General features: G+C 40.8%; 2 protein-coding genes and 1 long non-coding RNA gene across 7 annotated transcripts in view; 1 reads left to right on the top strand and 2 right to left on the bottom strand.

Annotated features, from left to right (window-relative positions):
• Positions 1–2,172, bottom strand: part of LOC108888968 (uncharacterized) — a 69,105-nt gene extending 66,933 nt beyond the window's left edge. The window contains exon 1 of the long non-coding RNA XR_001961906.2: positions 704–2,172. This is a non-coding gene — a long non-coding RNA (uncharacterized LOC108888968). The remainder of the gene's footprint in view (positions 1–703) is intronic.
• On the top strand, positions 212–19,950 carry rfx3 (regulatory factor X, 3 (influences HLA class II expression)). 3 transcript variants are annotated; one of them, XR_001961905.2, is made up of 18 exons: positions 212–359; positions 4,953–5,065; positions 5,224–5,312; positions 6,134–6,392; positions 8,001–8,075; positions 8,359–8,540; positions 8,666–8,785; positions 8,883–9,007; positions 9,145–9,260; positions 10,246–10,361; positions 10,551–10,705; positions 10,835–10,932; positions 11,087–11,236; positions 11,366–11,574; positions 11,670–11,823; positions 12,129–12,171; positions 12,622–12,973; positions 13,055–19,950. XR_001961905.2 is itself a non-coding variant. In XM_018685221.2 (18 exons), the coding sequence occupies exons 2-17, from the start codon at positions 4,958–4,960 to the stop codon at positions 12,900–12,902; spliced, it is 2,280 nt and encodes a 759-aa protein (XP_018540737.1). In that variant the 5' UTR covers positions 212–359; positions 4,953–4,957; the 3' UTR covers positions 12,903–12,904; positions 13,055–19,950. The 3 variants fall into 3 exon arrangements, 2 of the variants coding, with proteins under 2 accessions (XP_018540737.1, XP_018540739.1); XM_018685221.2 differs by having other exon boundaries at positions 12,622–12,904; XM_018685223.2 differs by lacking the exon at positions 8,001–8,075 and having other exon boundaries at positions 12,622–19,950.
• smad4a (SMAD family member 4a) lies at positions 17,829–25,917 on the bottom strand. 3 transcript variants are annotated; one of them, XM_018685227.2, is made up of 11 exons: positions 25,731–25,917; positions 24,347–24,702; positions 24,063–24,237; positions 23,607–23,636; positions 23,315–23,518; positions 22,965–23,072; positions 22,431–22,481; positions 22,153–22,336; positions 21,814–21,982; positions 21,422–21,560; positions 17,829–20,247 (listed from the first exon to the last, which is right to left on the bottom strand). In XM_018685227.2, the coding sequence occupies exons 2-11, from the start codon at positions 24,584–24,586 to the stop codon at positions 20,036–20,038; spliced, it is 1,512 nt and encodes a 503-aa protein (XP_018540743.1). In that variant the 5' UTR covers positions 24,587–24,702; positions 25,731–25,917; the 3' UTR covers positions 17,829–20,035. The 3 variants fall into 3 exon arrangements, with proteins under 3 accessions (XP_018540743.1, XP_018540740.1, XP_050928865.1); XM_018685224.2 differs by having other exon boundaries at positions 25,556–25,917; XM_051072908.1 differs by lacking the exon at positions 25,731–25,917 and adding an exon at positions 24,874–25,515.
• Positions 25,918–26,475: the final 558 nt, after the last annotated feature.

Raw genomic sequence — 26,475 nt, forward strand, 5'->3', positions numbered from 1 at the left:
GTTTAAACATCGTACATGTTGATCTGTTCCCTCAATTGATGTATTAAAATAAATCCGATTAAACGCAATCTCTCGGGTGTAAATGCCAGTCCTCTGAGATACTCTCATTATATCCAAATACATATGTATTTGGGCGTGATTTTATTTCCGTTAAGACTGTATTTAGTTCGCTTTAATCTCCTCCCACCTGCCTGATAAGGTTGCGCGCTCCCGGTGAGTTTTATAGCAACTGTTGCCCAGTGAGGCAGCGCCATAGTCACCGTAGTCCTGGCGACTGTAACCCACCAACAACAACCTCTCGCTCCATCATTACCACCTCCTCCACCATCCTCATCTTCATCAACCAGTCCACAGCTCAGGTTTGAATAAATTCTTTACTTTTTTTAAGCCCGATTTCAAGTCCTCCCTCGCTACAAAGGATCATTTTATGAAGAAGATTTTAATGTTCTGCTTTATGTTTTGTCTGCTGCTGAATGAAGGCTCGGTGAATAGCTGGGGTAGTTTGCTAGCGAGGGTGTTTCTTTGTAACGTGTTAGCCTGCTTGCTAGCGTTGCCTGTAGATACCCACAGATGTGAGAGGTCCAATTCGCTAGCAGGAGCTAGCAGCGTCCTCTCACGGGGTGATTTGTGGCTAGGATTCATCTAAATGTTGTCAGTCTGACAGAAAACGGCTTTCCCGTGTAACGTATTTGTTTAAACTTACCTTGCTGAGTAGTAGCATAGGTCTGGGCTAGTCACTGATGCTAGCTGGTCAGCTGGAGCAGGAGCAGGTGTCTGTTGTTGCTAGGTTGCTAACGCCAGCGTTGCCTTCTGACAATGCCTGCTGGTATCCCATTTTTAAGCTAATGTTACGGTGATATTGCAAGTTTGTGTTTCGGGTGGTTCAAATCTTGTTGGTCATACAAAATCAACAACGTCGATCAGCAGTTGAAAGTGCTGTGAGCTAACGTTCCACACACTAAGTGCTATTGACAATAGCTAAGCCATTACTTTCCCTTTTGTCTTAGGGAGCAAGATAGCTTCGCTAGCTTTCCATCTGCCCTCTTTGTGGCATCAGATGGCTGTGATAAGCTATCTGATAACACACGGTTGAGTTTTGCGGTGGTTGGCTTTGAGGGAAAAAAAACACCTGTTTTTAGTTAAGATTAAAATACCTTGATGTTAGTTCCCATTTTTATCCCGAATCATTTCATATTCTGCGTTTCACATTCTGTAACATTAGGCTTGTAAACGTCAGGGTTTTTCCGCTCCTTCTGAAATACAGGTATACTCCAGAATTAATTGCTAACATTTCAAAGATTACAATTTATATTTTTGCAATACACATGTACTTTATGTACGCATGTATTTCCCTGAGTGCACAGGGAGGAGGAGAGTGTATTCAGTCCAGCATGACGCTGTGCAGGGGGGAAGATGCTCAGTCGTGAGTGAACAGCTTATTATTGAACCAGATTTCTTATAGCTTACTTAAATTGGGTTAAAAAATACTGTCATATCTATTTCAATCAAATATACTATAATCATTTCCCTCATTTTAGATTTGCAAACTTGTATTTTAGGATTCTGTAATGCTATATGTGGTTCACATAAGTAGACTTGGTTTCCCAATATTGCATCACAATTATTCTTGGGTCCACTGGGTCTCCTGTACAGCTGCGACCTCTGATTCCTGAGAATAGGTGTGTGTGTGTGTGTGTGTGTGTGTGTGTGTGTGTTAGGGTGGAGAGGTTAGTAGGGGACAGGTGCAATTATAACAGTGGTACGACTCCAGAAAAGGTATTCATCAGTAAATAAACTTAAGTTGTTGATCACCATCCTTAGAATTTTAAATTGTATGGTAGTTGTCAATTATCTGTCTGTAACTACTCATGTGGGTAGTCCTTTCTATAAGAAAGACCCGTCATTGATAAGCAGGTGGACCTGACAGCACTAGAGCAGCTCAAACTAGTAATGTCAAAATACTAATGGTAGCATTTTTACGCATGTGGAAGGCAAAGCCCAAAATAATGTAAGTATATTAATCTATGGGCATAAACTACCCAAAATAGGTCATGCACAGACACCCCTCCGAAAACATGCACACACACAAAACAGGATGTTGGGAACTGCTAGTTATCAGATCATGTTACCACTTACCTGTAGTCCAGTAGGGCAGAAATAGTACCATGCCACCTGCTGCCTGGATCCTGTTGCATTTCCAATCACTTAAAGAGGGGCTGATTAATTCAATTATTCAGTCATTCATTTTCATGGCTTAGCAGAATGCAGCAGTTTGGTTTGTTTTTGCCCTGGCCTGCCAAGAAATAGTGTATGTTGTTGATGAAGGAGGGGACTTAAAGGTCCTTGTTTTTTTCCTTCCTAAACCCTAAATCAGTCAACTGGCTGAACTGTGTAAATTTAGTCTCACTTGAATAACCTGCATCATGATACTTCTGGAAATTTTGGCACATTTAACTGCTTCCCAGTTTCCTGTCTAGACATTAAATCAGATTAGTTGGACATTGGACATCAGCTTTGTTACTCTGACTTTCTTTGGCTTTCAGTAACAGTATCCCATATATCAATGCAGTGTCCTCAAAATTCAAAATCAACATCAGCCAAAAAAAAAAAGTAAGTCATTCCCAGTTGACTTTATCATCTGAAAACCCAGCTAAACAAACAGTACTTTGCATCCCCCCCCACCCACCCCCCACTTCAGCTCCCAGTTACATCTCCCCCCACCTGTTTTCCTGCTGATCCAGTGCCTGATCATGCTTCTGTCTTGCCTTGGGTTGAATATGTGTGAAAGGGAGAGATTTTGTGTATGGTGTACTTTTCAGCCTTGTTCACCAGCTCGTATTTCTTTACTTGGTGCATCAGACTCCACCTTTTATCATACACAATCACTGGAGAGGCAAATGATCATTCTGTGAATTCTCCAGTAGTTGCCAGACTGTGAACCTTGCAGTCTTTACTATTTGTTGCTTGTAATGTTAGCGAGAGAAATTGAGGGGAGAAAACGCAGGGCAAAATGTTGCCCTCCTTGGTGGCTTTTGTTCCTCTGTGTCTTTGTAGGGCTTGCACTTGCTCAGTGGAGCACAGCATTTAAGTGGGCCACAAGGGAGTGCCTGAATGGTGAGGCAGGAGGTGTGTTATAGTGTGTATGTGTGTGTGTGTGTTTGTGGAGGGGGTTGGGGTGAGGCAACAAGAGTGTGTGTTGTGATGCAGGGGCTCTTTTCCTCGATTAGGTGGGCTCAGTTGGGCCGTGTACTTCAGCTTTCAAACTGCACTATAGAACATAAGTCTACATTCTTCTCTCTCCTAAAGTCCTTTTTTTAGCATTGGGATATAGTAAGCTGAAAGCTACAGTTTGACTGTGCAGAATGACATTTTTTATCACTCTTGGTCGCCTGCATTCAGCAGCTTTCACACCACAGGATAAATTAGTGGCTTGTGTGTCATAGTATGTTAATCATATGTTTAATAAGCTTCTCAGTTTTTGCTAATTTCATAATTTACAGTGTATTTATAAAATCACTGAATATACATATGTGCCTCTCTGGAGGGTAGTGTATTTTTCCACGAGCCTATCAACAGCCTGGTGACATGCCTGTCAGTGATAGTATATGCACATACCCCCCTCCTCAAGGTGTTTTAAATAGTCATGCTGAAAGCTGACGGCTTTGCATTAATAAATCTCAGTTTTTTAAAAATTGCTGATTTTCTCTCCTGTCTCACTTTTCCTCACAGCCTCAGCAACACCAGGAAAGACTCAGCTTTGTAATCCAACTTTTAGGTTAGTCACCTCAGCATGCATACAGTGATAGCCTTCATCCCAAGTATGATATTGAAGATAAAGGGAAGGGGCAGGCTGTCCCTGGAGAGATTCGAAGCTGTTAAGAGACTCAGCTTAATTAACCAAGAGAGGCTTGTTCATGGAAACTGTGATGGGGAGGAGGTGGCCTTCCCCTGGAAGGAATGGGTGATGTTAGCCCTACTATTATTAACTCACAAACACAGGTTCACCAGCCGTGTCTCCTCTCATTTTATCCTTATCTTCAAAGTAGGTCACTTTACCCTAGGTTAGTAAGTACTGTAGACACAGCCTCAGATGTACAATATAGCTCTTTTATTAGTAGTAATGATGGTATCTGGTAAAGTCACTAACATTAGATAACTTTCCAGTTGTTAGTGTCTTTTCATAGAAGTGATCCAGGACTGCCAATCTCAAGTAACATCAAACCTGTAAATGTGAGGACTGACAGAGCAACGAGAAGCAGCATCTATTTGGAGTTTGTTAAATATTAACTAGTTTTATGGCTGTGAACATGGAGACAAGACCATGTGCCACTGATGCATGAGGCTCTCAGTACATTGAGTACTACAAGGCAGAAACAGGTGCTCGGTGGAATTGCTCTTTAGCAGCATTGATTTAGGCAAAACAGACAAGGGTCTGTGATGAAACCTCATGTTTTCTATTATGACTCAATCTCATCTATCTCATTTAGGCATATTTTATGCCCTGGGACCAAATCATGATAATGATTATTGGATGTATTTTCCCTCTACACAAAGCTTTTGCCATGTACTCTAATGGATTTGTTTTGGGGTTTGTTTGTTTTTTTTTGGTATTTCATGCAGTATGTTTTGGACACGTTAAAGATAAAGTGTATACTTGTTGAGTTATTTTAGAGAGGGTCAAAAAGTAATCTATGTGTGGTCTGTTTCTCAAGAACAATCAGAAGAATACAAACATACATTGGTAATTTTACTCTGTTTAAATGAGCTATTAATCTCTGATGCTATGTGAGTGTTGGCTCAATGATGCATTAAGGCAACAATTTGTTGTCATACAGTTGTAAAGTTGCTTTGCCAGTCAGACCGGTAGGTAGGTAGGTAGGTGCTCTTGGCTTTCAGCAGTTGTGGCCATTATCTATCTACAGTAAGACTGCTTCTTTCTCTGTCTTATTTAGGCGCCATGCAGACCCCTGAAGCAGGCGCTGACTCCACCTCCACTGTCCCTCTTCAGACCACCGTGCCTGTCCAGCCTACCGGCTCCACCCAGCAGGTGCCTGTTCAGCAACAGGTACAGCCATCCTGTCTGTGTGTCTGTTTGTGTCTGAATGTTCCTGTGTAAGTGTGCACACTGTACCTGCATTCATGCATGCCCATATTTCTTAACGCAACATGTGATTTCAGTCAATTTAATAATTAATTTGCAGATCTTGCGATTTGTTTTGCCAGGCCCAGACTGTTCAACAGGTTCAGCATGTTTACCCAGCACAGGTGCAGTATGTGGAGGAAAACAGTGGCGTCTACACCAATGGCAACATGTGAGTCACTCTGCTACCCAGCTCTGCTCTCATACCACTCCACAAATATTAGCGCTGCGTCTCTGCAGCCTGTTCTTTCTCCTCTTAAGTCTCTTCACACCATCATTCATGTCACAAGCACATGATGTTGGTGGGAGTGCATTGGTTTTTTTGTGTTTGTTTTCTTTTCTGAGGGGTGTGCAGTCGTGTGTTTGATTGTGCCCAGTCACCTGAACATGACCAGAAGTAGGCCTGTCTTCTAAGTGCTGGCACTAAACAAGGGTCCCCTGGGTCTGAGGAATGGGGTTGCATACACACACTCCTCTAACAAGCCCAAGCTGTGTTTGTCCTACTCTGACACATAAACACACAGCAGTGTATGTAAAGACACAAACACAGTAGCTGTGTGACCTCAGCTACTGGTGGACCACCAGACTATACTTAGAAATACAAATTCATGCATACACCAAACAGCTGGTTGAGTACCAGGCTTGTAAAAACATAAAGTGAAAGTATTTTATTTATTTAAAGGCTCCCACAAATCCCATACAAAGACATGTTTTTGAATTATGAAATATTTGATATTACTCAGAAAAATGCCATTAACCATTAAATATGGTGACATTTTAAATTAATTTATTTTTTGTTGTTCTCAGTATGATAATTGTTGCTGACAGTATTTAACTGTGCCTACACAAACAATAATAAACACATGTGCTTTATAATTGGTGTCTTATATAATAAAGAAACCATACTTGGTCTAAAAAAAATTATTCATCATTTAGACTATTTTATTTTCAGTTTGGACACACTGACTGACTTCTAACCTCTCATCTGAACAGAAGAACCTACTCGTACTCAGAGCCGCAGCTGTATAGCCAGAACAGTGGAGGGAGCTACTTTGACACGCAGGGCAGCTCATCACAAGTGTCCACTGTGGTGACATCTCATGGCATGACCAACAATGGAGGAGGGGGCAGTGGAGGAATGAGCATGGGTCTGGCAGGGGGTCAGGTAATCAGCAGCAGTTCTGGGGCTTACCTTATGGACAACACTGGACCCCACCCTGCCACCCAGACGGCACGAGCTTCCCCAGCTACTGTAAGTTCAAAGCACCTGCTAATTGGGTCCCTCATCTGCCTTTGCCTGCCTGCTTTTGTGTGTTTGTTGATGGACCATCTGACAACTATTTGTAGGGACTTTGTAGTCACTTCTAAATCTTCCATGTTCAGATCAACACAGCTATTAGCTTGGCTACACTCTTCCAGTTAGAATAGATGATCCGTTTCTGTCAAACTTTATTGATCTATGCACTAGTTTGATACAAAATGTAGGATGCCGGTTTTCTAAGTAGAGGTCCATATTTAAACTCAATATTTGTGTTTGCAGAATTTCAGTGTGTACACATAGTACACATAATGTTATATTATACAGAAACAACTTCTGTGTACGCAACAACCTCCATGATTTTGAATAGTGTGTTTTTATCACTGGCAGTGATCCTCAGCTTATGTATGCAATACTCTGTGTAGGCTGGACCGGAGTCTCTGCAGTGATCTAACTACTGCCAGCCATGTTCACATTGTAACCCTTAATATTGAGTGTTCAAGTAATGCAGGCCTTCGTTTCCATCCCTAATTTCAGCTCTCTGTTTTCCTGCTCTTTGGGGAAGAACAGAGTAGGGACTTGAACTTGTGTTAGGGTGGGGAGAATGATCAGGGAATGTGCTTCTGGAGAATCACAGCACCACAGACTCACCCACTCCTCATAGGAATTGTGTATTGGACAGACACACAGCACAAGAGCCTTGCACTTAAGCTATATTCTGAACGCCCCATTAGGCATTTTCACATAGTCCACCTTAATGGTGCTTTCTGGCAGAAATGTAGCAATGTGCTAACTGACATTACCTTACGTGCATGTCAATCACTGCACTGAGTTTAAAATATCTAATAATGACAATTCAAAGGTGACATTTTTTAATGTAAAAAAAAACTGTGCAAGGTTGCAAGTGCATTTTAACTGCTTCACTAAAATACCAGCTCATCCTTGTCTAGTCTAAGTGATGACAAGATAAATGGGTCCAACATTATGATTTTTTTTCCCCCAGAATAATAAAATACTAAGGTGGTGACTTGATTGAAACCAATAATCGGTAAAAGTGAAGTGCCAGTGCTAAAAAAAAAGTGCTGCCAACAGGAAATACACTAAGCTATGGAACCCTAATAATTTATTTTAAGCTAACAATCCTTTCATAAGAGTGATTTTTGCATTTTCCTAATACTGCATATCTCACTTTGTTAGTAAATGTTCTTGTATTATAATGACCATAATGACACATAACCATTTCACAGAATTGCTACCAAACAGACACACCCATTTTAGTAGAGTTTTGACAAGCATTGGTATTGTTTAGTCTAGTGGAATCTGTAAGAGTTGCATGTCTGCCAGTTGTCCATGACTGATGTACTTAGTAGATGCTGCTGAGCCTCATCACATGTCTCTCAACTAGCCAGAGATTTTCCTGAAATGGCAGGTAGTCCTGCTCTGCTTGGGTTTTAGTAGCGCTTGCTTTGGGATCTCTTCTAGATTCTTTTTATTTTTGCTAGTGGCCACAAACGTGTCTACATCAATTCTTTATTTTTCTTGCTTTCGTTTTTTATTTCCTCCCTCTTACATTTTGTTGTCCTGTGCTTCGTGGTTTATCAGATTGAAATGGCGATTGAGACGCTCCAAAAATCTGAGGGTTTATCCAGTCAGAGAAGCTCGCTGCTCAACAGCCATGTAAGTTGCTTTTACGAACGCTTGCCCTCGCCTTACCTTGACTTTTGCTAAAATCACTCTTTTGCTGTTCTGCCTCTCTCAACTCTGTACATTTGAGTTGTGGTGTGGGGCTTGCCATTTTTGTTGCTCCTTTTAATTGTTACTGTTGCTTTAAATTCACTGGCTGCTATAGAAATGCTTTCGCAGAGCTGTGGCAGTTTACTGACCGTTGCCGTGAGGTCTTTCCAGTTCTGGTGGCCCAGTGTGAATCTCTTTGAGTAAAACCGCACATGTTCCCTTGTAGCTCCAGTGGCTGTTGGACAATTACGAGACAGCAGAGGGCGTAAGTCTACCACGATCCACCCTCTACAATCATTATCTGCGCCACTGTCAGGAGCAGAAACTGGACCCTGTAAATGCAGCCTCTTTTGGCAAACTCATCCGCTCCATCTTCATGGGACTCCGTACAAGGCGCCTTGGGACAAGGTTAGCTTTTTTTGCTTCTCCTTAGTTCCTCTCCTTTTCGAACAATTTTTCCATCCATGTATCCATCCATTCACCTCAACTCAAGACTTTGTCAATATGTGCTCACTTTTTGTTTTGTCTTGCAGAGGGAACTCCAAATATCATTACTATGGTATACGTGTAAAACCAGATTCCCCACTCAATAGACTCCAAGAGGACATGCAGTATATGGCTCTCAGACAGCAACCAGTTCAGCAGAAACAGAGGTACAATGGCAGCTATACATGCATACGGGCATGCAGTATGCAGCATTCAGTAATTGTCACAATTGTATCGATACTGAGTTGAGCCATGTGATTTCAGGTTCAAGCCAGTGCAGAAGTTTGATGGCGGCTCTGGGGAAAATTACTCAGGTGGAGGCCAGCACCATCCCGGTGCAGCAGAGCAGACAGTCATTGCGCAGAGCCAGCACCACCAGCAGTTCCTAGGTCAGTGGCTTTTCTCTTTATCTGAATGTCTATAACACCAGAAACATATGAAATGCACTGAAATGCAACGACTCCTGACTTCCATTGGTCAGATTATTCCACAATGGTGAATTTAGTGTTATTAATTACCCCAACAGATGCATCGCGGGCACTCCCTGACTTTGTAGAGCTGGACCTGGGACAGAGCAATACAGAGAACATCAGTCCAGAGGATGTGAAAGCTCTCCAGTCCCTTTACAGAGAGCACTGTGAGGTTAGATAACTTGCATTCTTTTCAATTTCAGCGCAATGTCACTACAGCACACTCAGGCACATAAGTGTTATTCACAGTGGGAACATTGGGTCAGATTCCTCCCCGGGCTTCTAAGTCCTGTAATTCCTTCAATATTGTAACATTCATTGACATAAGGCCATCACCCACTATGCAGGCATTGTGACAGCATATTTTCTCATTGGTCTGCCTGAACTATCTGTATTTCACCACCACTTCTATTAAGATTCTCATTCTCTCCTAGAATCAAGTCCATGTTTTTCCCCATTAAGTGTACGTGCCTTAATCTGCCAGTATCTTATTATCACAGTAATTTAGTAGTTTAATCTTATTTAAGTTATCTTTAATAAGAAAAGGCTGGTAAGACTGAAAATTCTGAAGTTAAGTTTTGAAAAATACACATTGGCTGGATTCAGAGTGTGGAAACTTTGGGAAAGGTCATGTGTGTTTATAGTGACAGAGATTCGTAAATGCCATCTACTGGCATTTTAGAACAGAATTTTCTCTTCATCTTGTGAGGTTTTCGATCACAGCCCTCCTAATGTCTGAAAAACAAGGGATCAGGTCATTCACAGGTGATGACCAAAGGCTTTATGGTCTAACAGACAGATGTCCACATCCTCATGATTTCAGGGTCAGTTTACCCAAATTACAAAGAAAAACCCACATTTCCTCTCACACATCTAGTGCTTTCTAACCGTGCAAATAGTTAGGTTGATGTGCTGAGGTTTTTAGATGTCCTTGCCTGAGTTTTCTGCTTCCACGTCAGCACGACAGAGGTGAACGGAATGTTATTTGTACATTCAAGAGCACTGACAATGAGACAATGAGACACTAGACAATGTGTTGTTTTTTCCACAGACCTTGATGTCAACCGTTTTCAAAAGGGCCTAATTTTTCTTCTTTTAGAAAGTAGTGTCAGTGAAAACTAGTGCCCATTTTTGTTTATTTTTTGCTTTTCTTGCAGGCTATCTTGGATGTGGTTGTCAACCTCCAGTTCAGTCTAATTGAGAAACTGTGGCAGACATTCTGGCGTTACTCTCCCCCTGACTCAGTAGAGGGTGCCACTGTAACAGAAAACAGGTGAGATCAAGCTGATGATTTATAATGTCAGTTATGTCATTTTTTTCTTTTCCTGAGATGAAATTTGTCATGTTTGATTAAGAGAAATATTGGATACCAGAGCATATTTAAATAGTATAAATTTGAACTATTTTGGGATAATCTGATTTCAAAAGTCATCTTGCTAAGTCTGGTTTGTTCACTCCGCAGCAGCATTAGTGAGATCGAAGCACGGCTCCCTCGTTCACAGCTACTGGTGCTGTGCAGAAATGAGGCTGTACTCAAATGGATGAGCACCTGTGATCATCTAATGTACCAGGCCCTTGTGGAGATCCTCATTCCTGATGTCCTGAGACCTATTCCCAGTGAGTCACAGTCCCAGTCATAGACACCTCTCATGTTTACATGTTTGCTTTGCTAATGCTTGTAATGTCACGATTAACTTGCTGTTGTTGTTTTTGTCTTTATCTTTTCTTTGTTGTGTTGTTTTTCAGGTGCCTTGACTCAAGCCATTCGCAACTTTGCCAAAAGCCTGGAAGGTTGGCTCAATAATGCCATGAATGCCATTCCACAGAGAATGATCCAGACCAAGGTACTCGACTGCAGCATGTATACAGTCTACCTCTGTGAAAATGCTACACAAAAAGTCAGCTCTTACTGTTAGATTAGAGTAATGTAGTTTTAAAAGGTATGTTTGATATACTTACAGTAGGTAACACAAGCCTATGTATGCATTGGTTTCACAGATTGCCGCTGTTAGTGCCTTTGCGCAAACACTGCGCAGATACACATCTTTGAACCACCTGGCTCAGGCAGCACGTGCTGTCTTGCAAAACACATCCCAGATCAACCAAATGCTGAGTGATCTCAACCGTGTTGACTTTGCCAACGTACAGGTCAGAACAGCTCTCTCTGTTTGAATATTCAGCGGTGGCGCTTTTGTCGTGTGTACTCTAATATCCTCTCTCCATTATCCATTATGTAAAAGTGTGAACCTCCAGTTCTGTCTATATGCTGCTGTATAGGAGCAGGCATCATGGGTGTGCCAGTGTGAGGAGGGAGTGGTTCAGCACTTGGAGCAGGACTTCAAGGCCACACTACAGCAGCAAAGCTCTTTGGAGCAGTGGGCGGCCTGGCTGGACAACGTGGTCACTCAGGTGCTCAAGCCCTACGAGCACCGGCCCAGCTTCCCCAGGGCGGCTCGACAATTTCTGCTCAAATGGTCCTTCTACAGGTCTGCAAAAAAGTAACCACCCTGATACACGTCTGAGAGAGTGTGCAGCGTTGTGACCGAACACTTAGTTTGTTTGTTTGTTGTAATGTCTGCAGTTCAATGGTGATCAGGGACCTGACCCTGCGCAGCGCTGCCAGCTTTGGTTCCTTCCATCTGATTCGCCTGCTGTATGATGAGTACATGTTTTACCTAGTGGAGCATCGTGTGGCCCAAGCTACTGGAGAGACACCCATTGGTGTCATGGGGGAGGTACAACTGTGGCATTTTTTTTTTGTTGTTGTTGTTGTTTGTTTTTTGTTTTTAAGTATCTTGATGCATTTCCTTTTTTGTTTCATAGTATTTTACAGTACCACTGTATAGGGTATATAATAGATGTACTGTATGTCAGCTGTAAAATGACCTATGAGCATTTTATATCTGTCACTGAAATTAATGAAATTAGGAGAGGAGAAGAGGATAGTTTTTATAAAATTACAATCTAGTCTGTTATTTAGATTAGGACAAAGTCAAAATCCTATGAAACCTCTAATAATGTTGTTTTTCTCTGTTTTCAGTTCGACAGCCTCAACACCCTGTCCCTCACTAACATTGATAAAGGTATGTGGCACAATCTGCACGCTAGAGAAGAGATTTTGTTGTTGTCTACTGTTGCGTTACTTTGGAGCAACGATTACATGTTGTAATTCAAAGGACTTTGTGTGTGTGTATAATCACTTGAATTCAGTAGTCATTTAGGTCAGTGACAGGCAGTTGAGTGTGTGGTTAATGAGCTGAGACTGATAAATTCTTTTTTTTTTTCTTTTTCTTTTTTTTTTTTTTGATAATTAAATGTGAGACAGCAGACAGTGGCAAAAGATCTACTGAACCTGTTGTAAAGTTTTTTGGTAGTCTAATAAAGCGGGTGATGAGGGAGAGGAAGGAGAAAATTGTTAATGATAAATAAACTAAAAGACAAACTTGTGCACTTCTCCACACGTGTGAATCTTCCTTTAGGTAAGCTCTCTAGAAAACCATAGTTTTATATATGCGTTGCTTTCTCCTGTCTAGATGAAACGAGTGGGATGGACAGTGACTTGGAAGAGGACACGGAGGAGACCGGCGAACCTCTCGCCAAGCGGGAGAAGTCGGAGCATGAGGTGATCCAGGTGATCCAGGTCGGGGCACTAGAGGACGGGTCCCACCCCGTGGTGGGGGTTGTCCAGCCAGGCGTCCTCCACTCGCTGCCCCAGCCCCCGCAGGATCACACCGAGCACATCCTCACCCCCTCAGCCGGTACTCCCACCATCCGCCACTGCAGCACCACAGGCAACACCTACGCCTCCGTCTGAGGGTCAGAGGGCACAGCCGACCGCACCTGGCCTTTTTTTTGCCGTTTCACTCTCCACATATCTTTCTCTCTGTAAGTCTAGTTTGTTTCCGTCTGTTTGATGCATTGTCTCTGTCTGCACTTGTGTGGACACTCTCTCCTCTCCCTATCCAGCCTGATCAGTGGAGGAGCGCTGAAAAGCTGATACTCTGGCCACGATGTGCTGTCCGTGTCTGACTGCTTAGAATCTGGATGTGGTGTCATCCCATAAGTCTGTGCTTTATCACAAATGTGGCAGCTGGTGGAAGGGACCTGGAGGAAAAGGACTAATTTGATCCATTAAACATTTCCCGGTTAGTCGCAACTCAACAGGAAACCTGTCTGTGTATATAGACAGACAGAAGTTTTACCTTGAAGGAAAATTAAAACTCCTTCATACTACTGATGTCTCAGAGCTCAAATCCACGTCACTAGTCCCAGTGGAGCAAAGTCATTGATTGACTCAAGACTTTCACCTGTTGTACATAGTTTTGTTGTACTTTCAATTGGTATTACTCAAAACTCATGGTGCTATCATTGTGTTTTGTTTTAGTTTCTAGTTATCCCTCCTAATTTTAGTATGATTTATGTCAACATGCATTCCAACTGTTGATTGACTTTCGGCTGAACAAAATATTTTGGAGTATTGTATGTAGCTAAAAAACAAAGGGATGACTTTCTTTGTATGTATGACATTGAAAAAAGGATCATGGGGCAGTTTTGTCTGTTTGGTTTGACAGTTACTTGGTAGCTACCCCGCCAACATCCACTTATAGCTTTTAGCCACAGAAAATGAAACCCCTAAAGAAATATCTGTGCTGCTACTCATGTGTACATAGAGACTGAGAAGACCAGCTGTACAAAACCACTTGCTCAATGCTAGCTTTTCTATGCACTCTGTGCATAACGCTTGCCTTTGTTCATTTTAGATGCTCTGTAGTGTGGTTTACGAGATGAGCTGTAATCTTGAAAACAACTTACTGGACACGTTCCCCTGGTTTTGCAGTTTCTGTCTTAAAAGTAATTTAAGTTCAAAATGGACCAAATAAAAAAAATTTTAAAAAAACAGACCCAACAAGAGGAAGCTGAGAGTGAGCCATCTGGGGCCACCCGAGAGCTGTTTTCCTGTCCCACAGTGCCATGTTGCAGAGCAGAAGGAATGTCAGGGATTAAATGTACCTCGGCTTTATCATAGTGCCTTATCCTTAAATGCAGCTGTCCTTGTAGTCCTGACTGTGTGCTGTAGAGAGCCCACAGCCCCTCTGCATTGTCCCAGCCACAGATTTGGCTTTCTGGTGACTTGTGGCTGGATTTGGGCTGGCTCATCAGTGTTGAGACCAAGGAATGCAGGCACAGACACACCTGTTGTTTTTCTCTGGATCAGCTCTACTAAGCTTATTACTTATCTGAATCATGGTCTTTAGCCTTGCTCCTGCCCTAACTCTGCCCTCTTGAGGCCTATTCTTGCATTAGCCTTCGTTATTGGGTGAAGTGTGTGCGACTGTGCGTGTGTGCGTGTGAACATGGATGCGTAGGTCTGCACTGTGTTTGTATATATGCCTGTGTGTCTTGCGTGCTTGTGTGTGTATGTGTTGGAACACATCCATCAGTCACCCTACCTCAAACCAGTGGTGCCAGCCCTTTGACGCGTGCAGAACAGTCACCAAACACTTATTGCACACTCACCACTGTACTGCACAAATCTCAACGCGATAGAGAAAATCTGCATTGCTTTTCTCTCACCTCTGATACATTGTGATTTCAGTTATGAGCCCATAAAATGCTTCATCCTTTGTTCCCTGTTTAAAGATCATCTTTGTACAGTGGACCAAAAGTAGATATTTTCTGATATTCAAAGAGATATATAGATATATATGTATAGTATATATAATGATGATACACTACATATATTTGTTGCTTTTTATGTGGTTGATCTGATTGTTTATATGTGATTGTTTCTTTTGGTAGCTCCTCTGTAATTAGTTTATAGACTGTGAAATGGGAAAGGCATGAGGACTAACTTTTGGTTCATTAGACTACATCTATACTTGAACTGTTATAGCCTTCTATGTTGTGGAGAATATTGAGATTAATCCTCTAAATAGGAACGTTTTGCTACTAAAATAATTTCTTGTTTTTGTTTCTCACACCTGTAGAAACGGTCTGCACCGTTTCTCTGCAGAAATGTTTATTTATTAATATTTATTGTGTTATTGTGTTTTTGGGTTTGGTTTAGATGCATATGTTATTATGGGAACTGATAATGAATCATGAATTATACCACTGCAAAGAGCGGAACTACTGTACAGAAGGACCAAGAGTTTTTTTTTGTTGTTTGGTTTGTTTGTTTTTTATTCTTTGCAAGTCATATCTGTAGGTTGATAAAGTTTTTAAAGAAGGGTTGGCTCTGTATTTGCTGTAATCAGTCCTTTAGCTCCTATTACTAGTCCAAAAATTCCATTAGATCCTAGCAGTACACAGGATCTTTGCCATTTTTTTGTCTCAGTCTAGATTGTGTGCCTGTGTAAAAACATGCTTAACAGTAAAGGAGGGTGGAAAAGTGCAAAGACTGCATAACATATAGGTTACTGGGTCAGTGGGACTCTCACAGATGTTTTGTTAAATCATTTCCACAACACTTTTGGGGAATATGAAAAGTAAATTCTGGCAGCCCCCCAAAGACACATTCCTTATTTATTTAAACCTGCGGTACACATGTCTTACTGTAGCCTTACCCTGATCCTACTGGCTTGAAATGTCTGGCATGCCAGATCTAGGAACTGAACACACACACACACACTCTCAAACAAATCTGGTTTTCTTAGTATATTCCTCAAGGTCAGTTTGAAAAGTCTGCAAGAAAAGGTCATTAAACTTGTATGTAGCTGGAAGTTGAAGGCCCGGGGCATTTTGTTTACATCAGGCTGTGACCATAATGAACTCGCATGAGACAGATTGCTCCCTGACTCGTGGTATTTAACTGTGAAATACAAGTTGGGAGAGCACATAAACAGTAATGAAAAATGTTAAAAATAAAAGATGAATGAATACACAAACTTAAGCCCTATATTATCTCTTAGACTTTCTCCAAAGCGTCACACAAATCTGTGTCACACTGTTGCAAAAAATGAACTAACCCGCTCCCCAGGAGCTCACTTGACTCTCACTGAATTTCTGAGAATTTAAAAATATGTAGTAAATCTTGGTAGTGTGTGTTGTTTAGGAATGAAGGTTCTGCAAGATTTATTCTCTTGCCTCTCACTGAATTTTTTTTTTTTTTTTTTTTTTTTTTTTTTACATGAATCTTTGCTCCCTCATCATATACATTAACTACAATACTGTAGATGTGTTAACATGTATTATTTTGTGCCTGAATTGGAAATGGCTTAAAAAATGTTTTCTTAAAATCTTAATTGTGTGCTTTAGGATCATTAAGTGCTTTCTGGTCTTGCACGCCTACCATGTGCTGCTAGAAACTGTTATTGTCAGTCTTACCCCCCCCCCCCCCACACACACACACGTAGACTGACATGCCACAATTTTTAGCTTTCTGCATCTCAAAGCCTGCCTGGTTTACACTGGACTGATGTCAATGCTGCCAACACAACTGTACTTTATTTCTCAGTGTCTTTTAAATATTTTTTTGTTTTTTTGTTTTTTGTTTTGTTTTTGTAACAGCTGTTTGCAAATGAGCCCGTTTCCAACCAGAAAACTTTAAGAAAAAAGAAGAAAAAAAAGACATAAGCTATTCTTTAACTTGTCATAGGAGCAAAAGCTTGGAAAAATGCCTCTTCAGCTGGACAACATGGCAGCTTCACTGACCCATAGCAGACTCCAGTGCCTTTTAATTTCGCCCCGGCCAGAGCAGATGGCCTGGGTGACTATTGGGTCTCTGGTGGGCTACAGATAAGAGGCGATCAGAGCAGACATTTCATTGCACAGGTGCTGCCACTGAGAAGACACCAGGGCTGAGGATGCATAAAAGACCTGTCCTCAGACTGGACTATTTATTATTTACTGGATGTGACACCACAGACACACACACATACATACACACACACTGAGTAGTTTACACGTGGTAGATTACCTGCAAACGGCTTTTTATTGTATAGAACTGGTTAATGAACAAGGAGAGTTACTGTAAGTAAAAATGCTCTCTTATGACTTGTTTTTCTCATGATCGTGATTTCTTTTGTCAAATGATATTTTCTGAATGCTGTGACCTGTTTGAGATTTGTATTTGGATGTTTTCAAGTGCCATTTGACAGTCTAGTGAGTCGTGGCCATCTGTAGCACGCTCTAATGCAAGCACAAGCATTTGGCAGTGGCATTTGGGGAAGGTTTTTATTTTGATTCACCCTAGACAAAAATATGTATATATCAAAAACTGAAAAGGTATATTTATTTGTGTCCTAATTATTTGATTTGTTCTTTTTGGTGAACATTTTATCAGATATGTTGGCTAAAGTGCTTTTGTGATTTATTTTTCCTTCTTTTTGGGATAATGTATAGTATCTGATATAATATATACACACAACTTTCATGTGACTTTCTTTTCGTGTGCCGTTAAGTTTTCTTCATATCTTCTCAAATTGGCGAGCAGACCAATGCGTGTAGGGTGATTTGTATTGTGTATTTTACATAAAAAAACGAGGACAATTGGGGAACTTTTATATTTATAAAGACATTATCATTTAGTGTGTCGTATTGATGAATATAGAAACTATTAAAGACACATGTAGTTTGGTTCTCTGAATATTTCAGATCTCAGCTCAGGCTAGCTTCTTAGTGTTGTTTTCTTAAAATTTGTGACATGTCTTTGCAGTAATAAACGTTCTCTTGTTCAAAGCCAGTGTCCTCTCTCTCTCTCTTCAATTTTGGCTCTCACACCAATCAAATGACTAACTGATAGTGTTAGCCCATTACATTTTATTCAACCATATTCATACATATAAACACCAATATCATTCAAACTCAATTATGTTTTCAGGATGTATGACATAATTGTAAAGATTACGATGAGAACAGACTTGCATTTCCTGAAAATTGTACAGCATTCCTCCTCCTTTTCTTTTTTTTTTTCTCATTTTCAATTTTAACCAGAGTGGTTCATCACTGTAAAGGTAGCAAAAAGAGTATAAAATACTGCAACAGCTGTAGGTAAACAGAGCTCCAAATACCAAAATATTGTTTGAATAGTGCTGAGCAAAAACTAAAATCAGTTCAGTTGATGATTAAAACCAAGCTTTTACAAGCAACATTAACACTGAAATGACTGCAGTCTTGATAACCTTTCCACTTCTCAGAGGGTATTTTTGGCATCAATATGGCTTACGCTTCCTCTCACAGTTCAAGCCTCGCTTCCTTTTCCTCAGCTGTTGTCTACATTAGGTGTCATCCGAGTAAAACTCAAATTAAAACGGGTGGAGGTGAGCTAACTTTAAGTGGTGCGCCACAAAAATGTATCTTTTGAGTATCAAAGATTCACCGCCTGTAGGTTTGAGAGGTGTGTAGCTTCATCTTACATTGACATGGTTTCATATTTCATACACTACTCTTACACCACAACTCAATATGCCCTAGATTAAAGTTAAATACACCTTTCAAACCTGCTGTGGAGTATTTGATGCTGAAAACATATTTTTGGGCAGAGAGCACTTTGAACTACACTTTTCATGGGTCTTACCAAGGTTATTAGCAAGAAAAACTTTTCAACTAGACTAAGATATTATATGGATACAACAAGTAACCACACAGGAGACTATGAAACAAGACAAAATACTTAAGCAAATTAATAAAGTGCTAATGGACGCTATTGAGGGCATCTAATTAAAAAAAATGACTGTTACAAATAATATTATGCAGATGTGTTATAATAACATTTTCTTTTGAAAATATTTCATAATTTCAATTACATTTGGGGTTTGAAAAACGTCAGTAGAAAACATCACTCTTCAGTGTCCTTACAGCCTTGACTGGTGGTAGAATAATGGAACCGTTTTATAAAGAGAAGCTGAGCTCAGCTAAAATGGGCTTGTTTAAATGCTCTTTACGTCATTAAAAACTATTCAAAAGGGGAATATGAATCAAAAAACATCAACAAGGACTGTCAGCTCTGAAAAATATTTAAGATTACGTCTTACAAGAAAATGAGTAATGAATAACATGATTTCACATAAATGTCCTGATCTGTGTGTGAGGGTGGAGGGCGGGTGGGGTGGGGTGGGGACTCCACTTACATGAAGCCGTATCAGCGCCAGGGAGCCACTGAAGGAGGACTGGATCAGCAGTATACTCCGACTGAAACCACATTTAATATGTTCAGACAGGGTAAATAACAGGTTTGCATCCAACACAAGGCGCCAGATTGTGTTCAGTCGGCTGAACTGTTCTTAAGCCAAATAGTTGGTTCTCTTGCTTAATAGATCAAAGAGGAATTTTGTGACTTAGTTACATACAGGGGGCTCCAAACATCTTAAAATCTTAAATACAGAAATATCCACACTGAAAAAGAAAACACAAAGGTAGCGTATGAATTATTTCCTGTTTGACACCCTAAACTCTCTCTGCATTGGTTTCGTTCAGCACTGAGGCTTCTTTAGTGATTGATAAGCTTTTGGCACCTTTTAATCTCAGTGTGGACATATTCTTTACCTCCTATCAGTGTGAGATTATTTTTGTATCATGCAGCCTTGTTCACTTCACCCTGTTGCATTTGGTGAATAATGTCCGAATACTGGCTTCCTTTAATATGCGCATCCTCTTGGCTGCATGTTTCCACTGTGCTACAACTCCTCCCAGTGACTCACATGTTCCTCCAGCTGTTGTTTGGAAGTCACTGAACTTACAGACCTGGAATCTCATTCAGCACACTGACAACTGCTCGCTGTGCCTGGATTTGATAGCCTTGACTTTGGAGTATACTGCCAGCCTTTGTGTCCTTGCTCCCACTCCTACAACCTACTCATCATCCCTGTAGTTGCAGTCCTCCTTCGGCACTCCAGGCCTATAGGTGGAGTGGTCCGTTAAAAGTACAGTCTGATTTTTTTTTTTTTTTTTTTTTTTTGTCTGTTCATTTTGTTTTTGTTTTGTTTTGTACAGTTAATGTCTTTCAACTCAGTCAAGAGGTTGAGGATCAGCTATGGGCATGGTGTGCAGAACTTCATCCAGCAGCTGCAGAGCTCGGTGTAAATGGATTTCAATCCAGCAGGGTGTCTCTTTAATGCTTTGCCGTGGGTAGTCGGGTCCCCAGCCTTTCACGAAGCTCATTCGCAGGATGCACAGCCTGCGCAGGTCATCAACCCCAATGCCTGCAGCAGCAGACAAACCTGCAGGGGAAGCACAGGCAGCAACTTTTAGATCAATGTGGCACTATAGGCCAAAGCAAAGAGAAAGATAAGTCACCTAAGTCAATGTAGTAGTAAAAGTTGGAACATATACCAGAGAGCGACATGGCTAAGTAGAAAAAAAAAAGTACTACTGTTGTGTGCACATCTCCCACTCAGATTAGGACACATGTGTTTTACTGTATTTGAACTACATTTCATAGAGCATACTAACTGTAAATGTTACCATACAATGACAGATGAAGCAAAGTGTTTGGTATGTAGATGTGGTAATTCAAGTTTGTTTTAAAGCAAGACCTTAACTACAACCTTCGGATTAATTGAGAGGAAGAAAAGAGGAAGCTGCATAGTATTGTTATAATTCTTCCACCTTAGCTGTGTAACTGTACTGACATGACAAAATATTAATATCAACACGTTATGAAACCTGACAGAAATCTTCAAGACCTTTCAATGTTCTGGGTTTTTGACTTTTTAAGATTAGCCAACTTTAATGCTGTAATGATCTGAAACTTTAAAAGCAGGCCCACTGCAGTGCTCCAAGCTTTACATTAACCAAACTTTCCTTCTGGATGTTGAATCTAAATTATTATACAAAATTTATTCAGTTAATTTTGTTGGTTTATTATTCAAATTCTATTATCACAATGCCAAGAAACATTAACAATCCAACACCAAAGAGAAGTACTGTGTAATGGCCAATTTATACTTTCCGCATCTGGGTCTGGGTCCATATTGGACCATGTCCAGCCCATTAGCCACATCTTGCAGTATAAAATATGCCTAGTCACTTTATACTGAATATATGTTCAAAATACTGACATATATATATATATATATATATATATATATATATATATATATATATATATATATATATATATATATATTCCTACATAATACATCTGTACAAGCCACAGTTTCCCTAACGAAAAGCTCCAATTTAGTGAAGATATGATGAATAAATAGTTAACGATGAAGTAAAATTTTCTTTCTTTATTGTTGACTGACACTGCTGGTTTCTTTTCTTCTGTTCATGCTGCTATATGATTCTTCTCTTCACTAGTCTGGAGCCCAAATGCCTGAACAGGAAGATGCTGAGAAGCAATCATAATAATACATTGGCCGATGGTTGTGCAGCAGTTAGAACACTCACTGATGGCAGGGGCGATGCCTCCCACAGAGCCGGGTCCAGGAATGTTTCCGGCCACTGCTGCCGCCTGAGCCGCAGCTGCTGCCTGAGCTGTCGCCGCCTGCTGCTGCATCTGCCTGTGGCACTGACGCAAGTCAAACACCTGGCGGGAGATGAGACAAACTGTAAAATCTGATGACAAGCCAAGATACTGAACGAACACCCAAGCATTTGACTGTCTACTAACATTGTGATGTTTGACGTTATCTTGACCAGGTCAGGTTCATAGTTTCGGCAAAGAGGATGCTCAGTGTATTCTATCGTGGTTACATTAACTCTACCCAAGCATTCTTCTTAAAAACACCACTTGGAATGTTTCTGCTTTTCACTGTATGAGCATAGTACTGCAATCTCACCTTGATGTAAGCGCTGGGATAGATTTTGTGAACTGCATCTCCAGGAGCGCGTCCAGCCTCTCGATCCAGGTAATAACTCTGCACAAACACTGCATGATCGCTCAAACAGCGCACCCACACGTCTCCTTCACCTTTGCACTCCAGCTGCACACCTTTACCAATGTGGAGTCTGAGGTCAGAAAAGAGGGGAGGAGGCATTGCAAACACAGTCGGAGAAGTGAGACATTACACACACTTTGTATTACTGTCATTCGCTTATCATACCTATAGAAATACATTAAATGTCTGTTTGAATGAATTATATCACATAAAGAACTTCCAAATATGAGGCAAAAGTACCTGGCTCTTTCTATGTTCTCTGTCCTGTGAACATTGCTCAGTTGGCCCAAGCAGAAGCGATCCCCTCCTGATGGATCAACGTAGCCATCCACAGTCACTATCGGACATGTGGAGGGCACCTTAAACGTCTCCCCAACCTGGACATCCATCTCAAAGTAAGCAATGGAGCACCAGTACTCTGGAGCTGAAAAAAGAAACCAATAAGTGACCTCAGGTCAAACAGGCTGCACTGATTAAAGTTATTAAAGAATGTCTTCTATCTATAGCTCGATACTCACCAGGGTGATTGGATATGGGGGGCTGGAACGCAATTTCATTGGTAACAGGCCCTGAAAGATAATGTCAATTTTAATTGTGAGAAAGCATCACTGGAACCACACCAGTTCTTTAGATGTAATATCTTATTGCAAAATTAGCACAGATCATGTGGTGCTGAAAACAATAAGCTTTCACTGAGTGTCAGTGGTGGACAATAATGTTTAAGAGCTATAGCTAGTCTTCATTTCAACCACAGTAACAAATTTTGCGTTAACTTGTCACATATTCAGAAACATATAATTCAGTAATAAAGGTAAACATAACAAAGTCTGCTGGAAAAATCTATTCTTTTCTACACCACCACTTTTACGCTTTTTTCAGATCATCTTTTACACATAGCACATTATCTACCTTGACTTAAAAGGGAATCTTTACTCATGAATTAAACAGATGTTCACATCTGTCAGCCGTCTGAAATAATGAAATAATACAGACTACTTTTGCGATTGATGTGAGAGTTTTGCAGAATGTATCCATGTTTTCCATCCACTCACAGTAATGCCCTGTGTGAGGCATGGGTGGATGATGCTGTAGATGCCCATTCTGGTGTTGAGGCACGGCGGGGGTGAAGCTGCTGCTCCTGCTCCAGTTAGAGGGAGGATCTGTAAATGTAAATTCAAAAGAGTTGTGTAGCCAACTTTGTAGTAGCAGAAACAATAAGTTTGACCAACTGAAATTCTAACTATTTTGTTGGGGGCATGTAACCTCTCATAAAAACGTATTGTTCACTGACTCAAACTAAAACTTATTTTAACTTTTAACTTGAATGCATTAATTAAAGTCTGACTGGCAAAAAAGAACACAGTGTGATTCTTCCATATTTTTTTCATGTGTAGTGTCTCACTTGAGGGTCCAGCACTGATTGTAGAGAAAGCAGAGGTTGAAGCTGAACTGCTGCCCTCTGATGGGGGAAGTAGAGCGGGGCTGCTGAAGGTCTCTTGTGGACCGGGCCTTGACGGCGGATGCTGGATAGTCTGCAGATGGCTTTCAGAGCTGGAGTGAGATTGCTGGTTGTCATAGTCATATTCATCCTTTACCAAGAGTGGACCTAGCAGAAGATGATAAACACAGTTAAGACTGATGGACATTCACAAAATCTTTGACAAGCAAACAGAAAAAACCCAGCACCTCCTTACCTGAACTTGAAAGGGTCAGTCCTGATAGGTCTGCAAAAACAGCAACAATCAGTTTAAGAAGGTCAACATTCAGAGTAAGAATTAGATCATGGGTTGTACTTTTTTGCAACTAGATCACTGCATCCAATTACTTAATTTATACTAAGAATATCAAGTACGAGGAGAGAATATGTGTTATAATAATAACTTGAAGTGATGTGGAATGAGGAGTCTGATAAAAAGAAAAATAAATAAGGAAATGAATAAACAGAATAACTAGCCAATGACTGAAATGTATCATTATTTAATGAGTTCAACTATTGATTAAAAATTAAGGGGATAAATTATCTTAAATATGCACCAATTTGTATAAATTTTCACAATCTGTCAGCGCACTTGCAATATCATTCATTATGCAGCTATAACCTAAAACAATGAGATGTAGTCAAGGCTAACAAACCTTGGATTTTCACTTACCAATCCCTGGGGAGACAACCCTCTCGTAGTGGTATGGGTTGACACAAACATTGTCACATTTCAGGTCAAAGGCGTATTGGCAATATTTCACGTGTTTCAATTCATTCTTGTGTAGATCAGGCCATCGCCATAGTCTGGCATAGACGACATGGGGAAAACCTTTACGCCCTGCAACCTAAGGCACAGAGAAGAGCATTTAATGAGATGTGTAGTGTTTCTGTTGCATCTTGCACAACTTTTCACTTAGCGCAACATTAAACCAACTCAGTGCTGCATATCTGTACCTGTAGGCGTCCATCCAAAGTCCGCTGTATGGTTACACACTTGCTAGGATGCGCTCCATTTGTGGTGATGGCTGTGATAAGGGAATCCAGCTCATCTTTTTTCTCCTTGAGCTTCTTGACAAGACTCTCAATGGCTCGTTTAGCAAAGCTCTCACTCTCTCCTCCTTGTCGGTGGCACATCAGGCTATGCACGATGCTCAGGCAGGCATCATTACTTGTGGGAGTATTCGTGATTGACATCTTGCTCCTTAGGTTTCAACCTTGGGGAGGCTTTCCAGTTGTATCCTCTATGCTTTTCCCAGTAGAAGTGATGGGGTAAAATGAATGTTGATCAAATGCTGCCCACGTTTGGTAATCTAAGACAGAGAGAGCAGAGTCTTATGACAGAGTTCAGATGGGTATTCAAAACATGTCACATTGCATTACATAAAGCAGCATTTTAGTACAACCTGTGACTCATCAAGAGAACTGATTTGCAAGTTCAGCCCTCTTTGAAGTCAATCTAATGTACTATTATAGCCACTTACTGGTTTGTAGAGAGGACACTTGAGGCACTAGTGGGTTTAAGGACCAGTTTCAAGACTCCAAGAATAAATATTCTAGGTTGCATGGGAACCTTCAATTCGATACTGTCTGAGCATACATAGATTACTAATACATATGTTTACAACTTCTGATTCAGGTATATAACCACCACACTAAAAGCTCCCATTTAAGTATGCAGAAACCCTCACAGATAGTCATCTGCTACTATGGCCTTGTCTAAAATGCAAAACAAAACGTAAAATTGCGTTTTCATCCTTCCTGTAGTACATTTACTATATTTAAAATAGGAGTAAACGCATATTAAGTAAGCGTTAGGTTTTCAAGAGCATTTTGTAGCTAACTTTAGCCCTGATGGGTACCTGATACCAGAGCTAATAAACACAGGAAGAGGCATCCTCCTCAACAATGCCTCAATAGTATGCAATCGAAACAGACCTATAGTATTCTGCTAAGTAATTATTAACAATTATTCACTCAAATTAATACATATGTTACGTAAAAGTACAATCGTTGAAGAGCATGAAGCTAACTACCATTGCCAAGCTAATGTCGGCGTTCGCTATCACTAAGCTTACCGTAGCGTTATTTGGCTAACACTAGTTAAGAAAACATTCGCCTCTCATAATTTATCAGCACCAAACACAAACTGATTTGTAGGCTTACTGTGATTTCTCCACGCAGTAGCGTTAGTCCAAGTGACAGAAGATGATAAGTGAGTGGCTTTAGCTATCTAAATTTTAACACGCTATCCAGCGTAAACTAGCTTGCTAGCTAGCACATACGCTAACAGCTAACGCAAAGAGACACTCATCAACTCCACGCTAGCTCTGTGGCTAACCTTCTTGTTTGATGGCCCAGATCCTCTACCTCACGAAATGTTACAATATCATATCAACTGAACGCGCACTCGTCTTTTGTTGCTAATGTACGCTAACAATAACACGTTTGCTGGTTAGCTGGCCACGAAAATAAACAAAAAATTCCTCTCCACCCACCACGCTCCAACTGCGCATGCACGCGTAAAATGTGACAGGCGTGGCGCTGCAGTTTGTTGTCCTGTTTGTTAAAAATCTCAAAAGCATCTACTGCTTGCGAGCACATGCTAATATATCACATACCAGAGAGGCATTATACGGTGCTAGCTATGTTACTATGATAAACCAGTTGATTTATTTTGAGCATGTGTCTCACTGTATCCTGGGCTACCGTGCTTGTAGGTTAATTTGAGGGAGCACTGCACCAGATGTTCCATTATTCCTGAAAACAGTTTTTTTCATTTCAGTAGTCAACAGTTGAGTCAATCACAGTGTCTGCATTGCAATAAATAATGGTTGATTGGACTGGGATTTTACTGACTGGGCAAAGTCAATTACTGTGGCCCCATACCCAGATTGACTGAGTATTAAATGGTTTGAAGGATTGGCTACCTCTAAATTCTATTATCAACTGAAGTGATAAGGCCCTTAAAGGCTGGTTCTATACTCAAAACCCCATCTTAAGACCCTGTTTTGTAGAGGAGCCAGAATCAAAACTTGGTTTTATTGCCAGCTCTGGCTGGCTGCTTAAAGCTGACAGCCTAGGAC

This window comes from Lates calcarifer, linkage group LG9, assembly GCF_001640805.2.
Source record: "Lates calcarifer isolate ASB-BC8 linkage group LG9, TLL_Latcal_v3, whole genome shotgun sequence".
Taxonomy (NCBI): domain Eukaryota; kingdom Metazoa; phylum Chordata; class Actinopteri; family Centropomidae; genus Lates; species Lates calcarifer.